The sequence below is a fragment of the Pungitius pungitius genome, chromosome 17 (assembly GCF_949316345.1).
Source record: "Pungitius pungitius chromosome 17, fPunPun2.1, whole genome shotgun sequence".
Lineage (NCBI taxonomy): Eukaryota > Metazoa > Chordata > Actinopteri > Perciformes > Gasterosteidae > Pungitius > Pungitius pungitius.
This window is the reverse complement of record NC_084916.1, coordinates 5,520,106-5,533,312: the sequence shown is the minus strand read 5'-3', so window position 1 is coordinate 5,533,312 and position 13,207 is coordinate 5,520,106. Positions and strand designations below refer to the sequence as shown.

The following is a 13,207-nucleotide window of genomic DNA, read 5'->3' as shown; positions in this document are numbered from 1 at the left end:
GGCATGAAAAGGAAGCCGCACATACAAAGCTTCTATAGAGACTGCTACACTGGAAGGTTTGGCTAGCTAGTTGTGCTCCGCCACATTTTGCTTGAATCAATGGGGACATCCAGCATAGATAGATAAGGAAGTAAGGGACATGAAGCACTTGTAGTAAAGTAAAAATGACGTTTGGTACCTTTTTTTGCATTTAACTGGGAGGTTTGCTGATACTGATTGCCCTATCAAAAGAATTCCAATGCCACCACTGTATATGTACATACATAGATTTCTGCTTGAAATGTTTGTATGCCTGATATGTGACACTTCAATGGTTTAATTTGCATCATACAGCGGGTTTATTATGTAGTGGGGTAATTTAAATGAACTCATTAACTTATCTACTTAACAAGCTTGAAATGTTGTCCTTCCATCACAGGCTTTGGCTCAGGCCATTAAAGAGGCGAAAGAACAGCACCCAGACATGTCTGTTACCAAAGTAGTTGTACACCAGGAGACAGAGATCAGCCCAGAGTAAGACAGACTGATGGAAGGTCTCTGGAAGGTGAGTGTCCAACCTTGAACCCACATTCACTGAGATTGAAATACCTGACAGACGGAAGCAGGACTCAACGCAGATTTACACAAACGAAAATACTTTATTTCAAGTATCAGAATGCCTAGGGCAAACCACGGACCAGGAAAAACAACCAACTCACTAGCATGGCAATAGTACAACGAAATGACTCAAAAAGGGACAAGCAACATACATGGTTTAAATACATTGGGATGGTGCATGTGATTGGACACAGGAGGAAACAATTAGGGACACAGCAGACAATCACCCGCAGGAGAAAACACCCGAACACAAAGTAAAGTTAACCCAGGGATACGAGAGGCAGGAAACTACCAAATAAAACCAGAAACCACCCCACACCGGGACACACGCTACATTACAATGATTGATATAATTTCTAACAGTCATAGCATCAGCAGTGGGAATATCGCAGTCTGCACTCAGCCATATGACAACACAAGTACTTACCGCTTTGCTACAGCACACTAGTCCATACATACATTTCCCCACCACTAAAGTTGATCACATCAACATTGATGAACTGAAGCACTGAATTTTAGTTTTCGCTGTTTTGACTTTGGCTGATCCATGATAAAAAGAGAGAAGGAGGTCCGTTCACTTGCGTGTACAAATCCTCGCAATGAGTGGAGAAAGGCATTGACTACCTGCAGTATCAAGGCCAGCACCATTTGCACAGTTTTCTGTAGCGCTGATAATGCTACGTTTGCAACGTACGTACATCAGGCCCTCAATGTTGTTTAAGAGAACAAAAAGAGAAATCAGTTAGGTGATTGGCTTGTGGTGTTAAATGCTAAATGGAATGGGTAGATCAAAGTGAAAACAAGCTTCAGAGCCTGTCCTCAAATTTGGTGGGGGTTAGGGTTAGCTGAGCTGAGAGGGCCCCTTTAATGACCAGAAAAATCCCAGTTTACATTTAAAGTAGACTTATCATGAGAACTGTGAGACAGCAAAGAGTGTTTTAACTATCTCAATGTTTACACTAGATTGAAGACATTCCACATTTTCATTTCACTTAAAAATATTTGTATCTTCTTTTCTTCTGTCAACCTTTGTTTTTCATCTTTCAAACACTTTCCCACAGCAGCCCCCCTGACCACCAAATCCCTTACTTTCACCAAAGCCCTCCGAGAGCCATCACACCCAGCTGCACTGCCTACGACAAGGACCACCTGACCACATCAGAGGAATCAAGTTTCACGGCTGAACTATGAACCTCACCCTCCAAGAGTCCGGAGTTTGACCTGAAGGAGAGGAAGAGGCCAGAAAATTCCCTTAAACCCTAGCAGTATTACCCTTAATCCCCTCTACTCCACCACAGATCAACCTTGCTGGACTGAAGATAACTTTTTTGAAGAGATAAAAAAAGATAATAAAGTACGGCATTTGTGGATTTATTCCTCTTCAATTTGTCTGGAGAGTTTAAGAAAATGTTAAAGGACGTTTGGTCTTTAAATTTTGAGATTACTGGTACTTTATTTTTCTATGGCGTTTCTTAAAATCACAATTGGTTCAATAACTTGGACAGCAAGTGTTTTTTAACGGTATGTTCCAAGGAGCATTAACAAAAGGGATTCTGGGTGATTTTCTTGGCTTGTACTCATAGGGATCCGAGGGTCCCTCTGAAATTTAACCATAAGTTTAGAGTCATTTCTTGTGCAGTAAATATTTTATTTTCCCTGTAAAAGCAAAAAAAAATATTTTTTCAACTTTTCAACTTCTGTATAAAGAAGATCCATTTTATCGAACCACTTTACTCCTATTATCTTAGAGTTCTGACTGATGGTCCGATGGTCTTTTCATCTTTTGATTCATTTAGTTGTTGTTGTTTTAGTGCTTGTTTACCAGGACCACAAAGTCAACAGCATATTGAAATTACCATTATTTATTTTACATCTGTCTTCTTTTTGTGTGTTTATGTTTTAGGTGTACTCAGCTCAGTTGTTGTAATTTCATGACTTTGTATTGAGAGCTTTCCAGTTATCATATTCCAGTTCTATTCATTTCTACTGAGCATGACGATTTCTGCACAACTCACATTTCTACTGTTCTACCATCTGGGGGTGTGTACTCATCCAGACACAGGAAAATCAACCTCAATCATGAAAGGTTAATGAAAGAAAATAACTGTGTGAAACAGCTGAAATGTGAAGAGACACACGACAGGATGATTATGCCCAAAGGCATTATTTTCACAATGCTTATTAATTATAACCTAATTAAGGAAATGATTACATCAACATATTGACAAGGTTGTCTAGATAAAGCAGTTAATCATACTCATTAATTACTACAGTTCTCAGCATACAATGACTTTTTTTTGTTTTTCCTTTGTAGCATATTGGCTCTGAAAAGTTGTGTTCGTGTTGGTCATTTTCAACAACAAAAAAATTACCTGAGAATTAAAGGTTTTCCCAAGAGGGCTTGCCTTCAGCTGGTTACTCACTTACAGTGATGTATGAAATAAATGAGTGTGACCCCATAAACAATAAAATAAATGTAATATTTTCTATTCCTAATATTGCTATATTGAGTTCAAGCAACCATCTGTAACCTTATAGTATGATATTAAAACAACATATAGTGTACTGCTCAGTAGACACTACCCATTCAAATCAGACCTTATTTGGTATGGCATACAAAGTTTATGTTCTGATGATTTAAAAAAAATATTCTATACAGCCGAACATTTTTTTAATTGTGAACTCTTACTTTACCATCACAAGTCAACATATTAAAAGAGCACCATGCAAAGAATAAACAGAAATGAAGACATTGCATTTTATCAAGTTCTGTCTTGAGTCCTGATGGTGCAAACCTTTCAAATGTGTCTCATGGAGACAGAAAGTTTTTTCTAAAGAGGGATATATTTTTTAATATGTAGTTATTAGAAAAAATATTTAATACATTTTTATACAAAAATTCTCGAGCTAAAAATCTTAAATCCACTTGGACACTGTCCTGACAGCCACAACCGATCTGGGGACAGGAGCATATCTGACAGAGCGTCCGATATCAGTGTTTTCAATGGGATAGTGTAACAGCTCTACAACAGCGGTGTGTCCAGATTCAGCAACACTGAGACAGAGACAGGACATCTGTGTGTTTTGGGGGGTTCAAACCATAGCCTCTTTTCTTCAGTTCCATTCAGTGTGACAATCAAGCAGGGTCATTATTATCTAATAATTCCTTTGGCTTACTGGCTGGACTATTAAAGGTTTATTAAAGGTTTTATCTGTAATAAGGAAGTTGGAACCAACAGTACGCAGGGCATTCTTTTAGGGGCAGCTTCTTTAGCCATAAACCAAGGCATCTCCTCGTCATCCCTGGATCACAGGTTGTTGGGCTGCATGCACCCTCTTCATTCACCAACATCAACTAAGGTGAATTGGGTTGAGAAAAACCATAGAAGGTTGGATAAGTCATGCATATAAATGATGTCACATATTCACATAGCTTCTTGTGTATAGACATTTCATGTAGTGACATTTCATTTGCTGTATCATGCAATGTTTATTTCAGCGCAAAGCAGTTCATACAAGGGGGTTCAAGGGGATCTTTGCTCGTGACCGGAGAAGTCCTGCCACTAGGGTTGCCACCAGTCCTGTATTTGACAATACGCGTTGAATCAATGAAAACAACTAAAAACATTGAGTAGAGTATTAGTTTGTTTACTGAGAGCTCCTTAACACGCAATATATTTCCATCCATATGTCCAAGTAATACCAAAACCCTCTCATTCCCTGATTTTTTCTCAGCAGGGCCAAATATGAAGCAGTCACACTCAGCCTGTTTACAGCATTATAGCGCTACAGCTCGTAGACGAGATATAGTGGGAGCTGTGACACATCCCGGGCCCTTTGCAGAGCGGCTTTTGACACTGAATGTCAAAATGTACAGTAGCCAAATGCTGTGAAATAATATCAACTCACAGATTTCATTTTTTTTATCACACAGCTTTTTGAGTTTTTTGCGCTGGTAGGATGACTCATGTGCACTATATGTCTGTGTGGGGGTGTGCCGCCTGGTGCAGCAGAACAGATTGTCCACTTTGCATCACTGCTTCAATAATGCAGCATGTGCAAATATGTGTTTTTATGAGTAGTCAACAAAATTCTGCCACAGCATATTTCATGTTTTAAGCAAGGCTTGACACAACACCAGTGGAGGAACGTCATGGTTTGAACAATAATAGACAACAACAACATGCTCAATCATTGTGTGACATGTATACCATTTTATAAAGGTCTAGCCACAGTTCATTCAAAAACTGTACACCGGCCTGGGTGTTGGAATTATTAATCTTAAATATGTTGTGAAGAGATACCAGTGATGTCGGAGGTTTATTTCGATCTTCTACTTAGATGGCAGTGATGTACTCTCAAGCTAAGGAACCTCATCATTCCAGCCTGTTAATGGTCTGCTAATGTGGTAGTAGCTCAAACCTCTACATTGCAATTATATTTGTTTTTTAAACTGGATGGATATAAATAGCCATCAGTGCTCAATGAACCAACATCAGGGGGTTAGAGGTACGATGAGACTAAACCAATGTCTTGAAGGTAGCTCTCTTTCAATTTAGACTTAAAAAAAAGCCTTTTACTAATCAAATGGAAATAGCGTCACCATCTTTGCAAAATCTCAAAGTCATCGAGAGTGTGAATAGGCCGAATAAATCCAGACATTATTTCCAATGTCCTTAGGCCAGGGAATACATTGTACTCTATATTCAAAGTCGTTGAAAAAAAAAAACAGCGTAATTACTGTATGCATCGTATTGTGATTAGTTTTACCATAGGACAGCTAACACCAATCAGGTGTAGCCAGGTGTAGTCATTTATTGCCATTTATTGCCAGATATGTTACAGATTTTGACTATAAGAATAAAATATACAAGCAAGAATTAATTTATCATAGAATTTTCAATTACTTCTGTTTATTACACTTTACCGTGGCAAAACCTGAACCGGTATTCAAACATAATGGAATAGTATCAAACCTCATTGCAGTTCTGTAGAATAACTTTTACATAATGTATCAAGTATAAGAGCTGTTAAATGTGCATTGAGTCGTAAAAATAAATAAATAAATAGTGTAACAGCCATTTGGTTTTGAGCAGGACCTGCTGGGTGTATGTGTGTGCTTGTCCCTTTGTCCTATCTTGCAGGTCCATGGTAAGAAGAGCTCGTTAGCACAATTGGAAGCACCTGGCCAGTCTTCCTGTTGCAATTAAGACCCATCCGTCCAGTCCTCACTCTGATTTTGCAAGAATGCTGCCACGAAAACATCCAACATGAAAAAAGGACTGGGACAGAACTTGTGTATGTAAAGTCATATGTGCTACAGATGCCTAGCAGTCAATGTGATCCCTGGATCTGCTTTTCTTTGCTGAGCTCCATTATCTGGGGTTCGTACTTTGTCACTTCAAGTTGCACACAAGCTTCGGAGTGGTCAGTTGTCAAACGACTGCGGGAGGGGCTGAGCACGCTCTTCATATGTGAGAATATCTGCTCAGAGATATGCTGATCCGAAGACTGTCGCAAAGCCAATGCAATGTTCCTGAGACAGCAAAACATATCTGGTACGGATATCCAGCAGGTGAAGATACAAGTCCCGTGATCATGCCTTGCGGCTGTTTCCAGCTGTTTTCGTAGCTCTGCAAACTTTGATACCCACAGTGTTGAAGTCTTCAGCTCAATCAACTGCATTTCCACGTCCTGTATATTCAGCCTGTCCATCAAAGCTATCAGGTTTAATCAAGAATGAGAACATGGGTCCATTCTTCCGAAATTGTGTTGTAAACTCTGACTCAAGTCCGCTGATGTATTTGCATACTTCAGCGGTGCTGATGCTGTGCTCTGTGGACAGCTCCCTTAAGTGTCTGAAGTAGCAGAAAGTGGAGGTGGCAATGTCGCTTGAAAAAACTGTCAGCTTTCCAACAAAAGCATCCCATGTGTCGTACATGTCCATAACTGTTTGCCATTCACCTTGCAGGTGTAGATTCAGCTCGTTGAGGTGTTCCGTAATGTCCGTGAGAAACATAAGTTTCACAACCCACTCCTCGTCCTGCAGTTCGGGATAGTCTTGGCCTTTTTCAGCCTGGAAGGCCTTTATAGTATCAAAACCGCTCCAAAACTTTCCCGCAGCTTAGCCACCTGACTGCTGTGTGGAGAGGGATATCTTTGTGTGCGCAGTTCATTTCCTCGAGCAGAGATGTGAACTGTCAGTGTGTTAGAGCAGATCGCTTAACTATGAAGTTAACAACTTTCACCACACTAGCCATAATTCAATTCAATTCATTTTATTTTGTATAGCCCAAAATCGCAAATTACAAATTTGCCTCAGAGGGCTTTACAGTCTGTACACATGCAACATCCTCTGTCCCGAAACCCTCACATCGGCACAGGAAAAACTCCCCAAAATATGAAAAAACCCTTCAATGGGGAAAAAAGGGAAGAAACCTTAGGGAGAACGTCAGAGGAGGGATCCCTCTCCCGGGATGGACAGACTGCAATGGATGTCATGTGTACAGAATCAACAATGTAAAAGATGTACAATACATTCAATTTCTCTAACTGAAATGATACAAGTAATTGCAAGTAGCAGAAGAGGTGTACGGCAGGACCACTGCAGGGACAACCTCCATCAGATCGAACCACCATCCACAGAGGCTTCTGTGGGGAGGGAGAGCAGAAAGATGTTGGTTTTTGATGACAGTAATATGAATCATATTTAAAGTAATGATGATGGCAGCAGCAGGTGTCAGCAGAGCCATGAGCCAGGGGTCAGAACCGGGGTCCGCACGAAACTATGATCCACGGAGACCTGCTAGGCGAGAAAGCACAAAAAACTCCCGGAAAGAACCTCATTAAGATCTGAATTTGACATTGTTGCACAAAGATTTTCTTGGTGTATTATGCAGTGAAGTTTCATGATGGGGTGACCAACTTATTCATCGATTAATGTGACCGCTCCCCGCTGTTTCCCGACCATGGCGGGGGTACCATCTGTTCTAATGGTAACAACATCTAAAATCTTGCTAATGTCAATCCCTCGCTCCTCAAAATGCTCCAGAAAAACTGGCCCCAAACTGGCTATGTCCTCACCTTTTGTTGTTCCAGGCATTGGCTTTAAGCAACAGAGTTCCTCTCTTACAGTCACATCACCGTATCTTGCCATGACTGCCAAACGTGGTATGTCATTTACATCCACACTCTTATGAAGTGCAATGCTAAATACCAGCTTCTTTCAAATCACCGGTCTCCTGCGCTCTTACGTTTTCTGCCATTTCTTCAATGCGTTGTTCAACACTTCTGGCAGTTATGGGAATGTCTTTTATTCTTGATTTTTATTGTCTTTTTGTTTGGTAAGCCATCAAACAAAACATCTGGGCTACAGATGAAAGCCTCCTTTATACATAATATTCCCCATCAGTGAATGGCTTTCCCCGTTTTGCAATGCAATTAGCAATGTGATAGCTTGCTTTGGTAGCATGATCTTTGGCTGTGGCTAAGACTTTAAGGGTGTTAGCATGCTTCCCATACCTGGACATGGCACGTTTGATAGATTCAGCCTTGTCTGCCACATCCTTGAAAGTTTTCTCATGTTTGGTCTCAAAATGGCGTTTAACACTCGATGTTCGGCAAACCACATTTTTAAGACAGAATGTGCACACCGCACGGTCCTTCTGAAAGACGAAACCCCACTGTTCTGTCCATGAGGGCTGAAATGCCCGAACATTAACATTAGCTTTCTTAGCTATCGTGCCTGCCATTGCCAACTTCCCGCTACCGAGACCACTCCGCCAGCAGCGTTACTAGTAGCTTACTAACCAATCAGAGCAGAGGCCGAGTAGGTTGGGTTGCTGCGGGATAGTTTGTGTACAGTCTGGTGGGGCTACAAGTCAATCGAACTAGCCTACCGTAAATAACAGGTCGCGCAACTGTGAACGTTGTAATTTGGCATGTGGATAAGAGAGTGCGTCAGCATTTTAACCGTGATTTCAACACATCAATAATTCTCTTGAACACATATTACCGTACCATTGGTTGCCAACCCCTGTTCTAAGAAAACATGGGTCTCACATTCCCAAAGACGCTCGCACAATGCTTTCCATTACTTGTATACACAAATGCAATGGAGAAATCTGGGCATCTTGCAACATCTAACAAAGTGTCCAAATTCCACAGGAGATACTCAGTCAAATGTAGATGGCGTCCCTCTTTTTAAATCATCCAAATTGCAGTTTTGGCCTGTATTGGCTTCATTCCAAAATGCCAAACCATTCCTGGTAACACTTTTATGCTAAAGAAAAGCCTGCACAAGTCGATGAATATTTACAGGACTTGATCGAGGAAATGATCTGCAGCAAAATGGTTTAGTTTATCAGGGCAAAATCAAGGCCTGTCAAGTGAATTACTGGGCATAATCCATTACAGGTATGCGAGCGGTGTGTGGCAACTGCCATCACTGTCGAGAGAAGGGTCATCTACCCCTCCAAAGACATTTGAGTCCAGGCCACATGCAAGTTTTTTATGCCGGCCATCAGAAAATATCTTCTCACTGTCACAAGGTGAGGTAAAATTGGGGTCTTGTCTTCATGTTTTGCAGTAACCTTCCTCTCGTTTCAGGTGACTTGCCCTTCATCATGTCACCAGTCAAATCGTCTCCCCTGATTCCTGATTGTGTCCACCTGTTTCCCATTGACCTCATGTGTCTTATAGTCTGCGTCTCCCTTTGTCTTGTGCCTGAGTGTACGACCTCTTGTCCACCCAAGCCTTCCCACAGCCACAGTAGTCTTTTCGCCTCACCTCGCCTTGTCTTAAAACACTTGGCCTTTTTGTTTTCCTCTGCTAAGAGTGATTTTGGTTGTAAACTTTCTTCGAATTAGTCTGGCGTTCCTTCAAAGCCTTTTTGTTTTCCTCTGATTTTGAGTTTATAAGTTTTGGTAGAAACACTCAGTTCATAGCCGTTTATGTTTTGTTTGATCCACGAGACTAATAAAGACGGCCTAACACGTCAACCCTCTGCATCTGAGTCCTCCTTACAATCCGGCCCTGACACTCATCAGTGCTGGAGTCCTCTGTGTTAAAGGATATAAATATAATCCTGGTCCGACGGGATGTGTTAGCAGCAGAAGTTGACTACACACACACTCGTTGCTCTTGGCTCTGATATGTATGTCCACGCATTGTGTTGCTTCAGTGAACACAGAGAGATAAGTTAGTTCAATGAGACGCAGAGTAAACGTGTTCGCATCTCCACCATTATGTGGCAGAATACATGAATTTAAACCATAGATTTATCTAGGTCACATATGTCAACCTCGCGGCCCACTGCCGGTGTCCGGCTGTACGTCCAGTGCGGTCCCCCACCGGAGTGCGTACAGTTGTACAGATGATTTTTAGTGATAGCCCTTTTTTTTCTTTTCTTTAGTGATTTTTCTACTCAAAGTTTGAGTTTCTTTGGTTATGTTATTGTGTTATTCACAATTAGTGTTTTGTTTCTGTTGAGCCCTTTCTTTTGATATTTTGCTTTGTATGGCCCCCTGAAACAACAAGTGGTTCTGGCCGTTATATTGTGTCCAATTTTGTTCCATTTGTTTCTTTATAATCTGTTATTGATTGATTTTTGACATTCCTTTTATGGAGTGAACCCTGTTTTAATTACGTGTGTATGTTTCCCATTTCTCCCCCATTTGCAGTTGCTGAGAGCCGAAGGTGGTGATGTAGCGTCCGGGTGGTGGTATCTCCTTCCCTTTGTGCTGTGTCTTCCGTTTTCATTTGCTGTGTTCACTGTTGTGTTTTGTTTCTTGTTCTTGACTTTCCTGGGGATCCCCTTTACTACCCTCGTACCTCTGTCAGGTGTGGGTGCTGGAGCAGGTTGCAGGCGGAAGGAGGCAGGACTCAAACGCAGGCTTCTCGAAAACTGTGCTCTTTATTCAAACCAAAAAGGACAGGACGTGCTCCAACGACGGGTAACATCGACAATGACGCGACGAGGGACAACAGGCACACGGGGCTTAAATACACAAGGGAGGTGCAGGTGATTGGACACAGGTGGGAACACTCAGGCAATCACAGGACAGGACAGGAAGTGAAGCTCACCCAGAGACACGAGAGACAAGAAAACTACAAAAAAAGACAGGAAGAGGACCCAAACCGTGACAACCTCCTTCTACGCCACTGGTAAGCCTCAGCACAGTTATTTTTCCCCTTGTTTTGATGTGAATGTGTTTTTAAATTGATTGCTTTTAACTTTATTGAGTTTTATTTAAATAAAATTACATCTTTTTTGTAAGTTGAACCTCGTCTATGCCGCCTTTGTATACGGACCTGTGTGACTTTTAAATATATGAATACTAAGTAAAATGTTTCATTAGCAAGTGATATCACTCTCTGGGTGAAATTCCTAGGGTGGCGTTGTCAGTGTTTGGTTTTTGTCAGCTCTTGTGCTCCCACAAAAGCGTTCATTATTCCTGAGAGGTTGTTGCAATGCAATGGAACAGCTCACCTATATACAGGAGTTGAATGTCGCTTCCAGTACGGAGACCATTCTTCTGCAACTGCCTTAGACGTTCAGAGACAAGTGGAGGAATAGGGCATGTCAGCTCCAGGAACAGCATGGACGTCGAGCTAGTTTCTCTGACTCTGTAGACTTCATGGAGAGACAAGTGAAGATATTGTCGGATCCACTTTTTGGAAACATTCAGGATGCCAAGACAACTACATCTGTCAAAACCGCAAGAGAAAAGCCAAGACCAAGAGGAAGCAGTTTTGCATCTACTATAACACCTGTAGAAACGCCAAAACAAGAAAAAATGACTGGAATGAAAAATGTATCTGTCACTAAATCTCAAAATACCCGTTTGTTCTGCGATGGAGATGGTCACATATTGGTGCGGTGTCCACATATCAGGAAAAAGATGCACAGGGAAAAAGTTGACTTCCTAAAGAAAAAAGGAGTCTGTTTTGGCTGTCTGAAGGTAGGACACATGCAGGGCTGTACTGGTAATGTGGCATACCGGGCAAATGCCCGGTGGGCCGACGCACTTGGGGGCAGGTCGATAGGCCTACACAATTTTTTCTTTTTCTTTTATTTTGCTTTCGACCAGCCCATAAAGCAGGGACAGCGGCCCATTGGTTCATTTTCCATACTGACACTGGGCTGGCCCAATCACCTCTTAGCAGGCTCCACCCCTCCCTCTTCGTGTGTCAGTCAGATGCAGTCAGTGGCTCAGCGCCAGAAAGAAATGTGTGGATTAGGATGGAGAAACAAAAACGTAAGAGCAACGGGGGTGTGGAGAAATTGCGGGCCAAAAAAAATAAATCTAGAGGTTGATGCCTCAACATGTTCAAAAATAACCGACATGTTTAGTGCTGTAGCCTCAGTTTCCAAAACTACTCAGGGACACTTTCGCGGGGGGGCTAGCGGTCGAGAAGGGGGGTGTACTATCGGTTGTCGACGGGGGGGAGGGGTGCTAGCGTCGTCGCACAATGAGCAGCGCACAATGAGCAGTGCACAACTTCACGACAACCGGGAGTTTTTCGCGCGTCATTGACTTAGGAGGCTGTGACTGGAAATTGGGACTGGAGCTGTCAAATCAAAATTTCCCATATTTCGGGATGTTCCGGGATGGTTAGCAACCCTAGTGACTAGCCATAGCGTAGGCCAGTGGGCCCCAAACTAAGGCCCGCGGGCCGAATACGGCCCGCCTCCACATTTGGCCCGGCCCCCTGAACAATACCAGAGGGGCATTATGATTTTTTTTTCAGGCTGGCCACTTAAATCCTAGACTAGCCCCTGTGAAATAGAACGGAATAATGGAGAAAAGGTTGATTCAGAATGCAGGGTATTTAACCTGCAGTGGTCAAATGATTATTTGTCTGTTCAATGCTCTCATCTGTCAAGAGGCGGTGGCGGTTATTTTGTATTTCATTTTTTTCTGTAAAGATCCCAGAGAAGATTATTTGGTTATTATTTATTTCATTAAGTGATATTATTTATTTTCCTGACTTTCTTTTCTGTGAAGATCCCGGATTGTTATTATTTGGTTATATGTGGCTTTCTGGGAAACAATAAATGTTTACATTTAGGCACCCACGGCAATCGTCACACTTTTTCTGACCCCGGCCCCCTCCAGAGAAGGGAAAAGTTATCTGGCCCTCACAGGAACAAGTCTGGGGACCCCTGGCGTAGGCGGTGCTTGCGGCTCACAGGCAGCAGAGGAGAAGGTGCAGCAGGTGTCTGAGTCTGACAGTGAAGTCAAGGAGGGACAGAGTGAGCAGCAGAGTGTAATTGAAACGGTAAGCAAGCAGGTAGCTATGAAAGGGGAGGGAGTGTTAATCAGGGCGGGTGCATGAGGATAGTGTGTGTGGGCCTGGCTGGGCTGGGCCACAACGAAGATGATGACGATTTAACAGTTACCTAAATTAAATAATATTATAATAAGGCAACAAACATAATCGTTGTCGGTTGTTGCTATTATAAAGTCTGAGTGTTGGGTTGTCATTTGTCAAATTGTCACTTAAAAGTTACTGCAATGGCCACTCAGTTAGCTAAAGTCAAATAACACCGCATAAGCTATTTTGCACAGTTTTTGTAGCTAGTGTGACAGAGTGGCTCAGTCCACTT

General features: G+C 42.1%; 1 protein-coding gene across 8 annotated transcripts in view; it reads left to right on the top strand.

Moving 5' to 3' along the window:
• epb41a (erythrocyte membrane protein band 4.1a) overlaps positions 1-3,354 on the top strand; it is a 40,996-nt gene extending 37,642 nt beyond the window's left edge. For 7 of the 8 annotated variants that reach the window (XM_062558689.1, XM_037473381.2, XM_037473382.2 and 4 more), the window contains 2 exons: positions 419-544; positions 1,659-3,354. In XM_062558689.1, coding sequence (XP_062414673.1) covers positions 419-517 — 99 coding nt within the window. In that variant the 3' untranslated portion in view covers positions 518-544; positions 1,659-3,354. The remainder of the gene's footprint in view (positions 1-418; positions 545-1,658) is intronic. The other variant, XM_037473377.2, reaches the window with a different exon arrangement.
• The last annotated feature ends 9,853 nt before the right edge of the window (positions 3,355-13,207 follow it).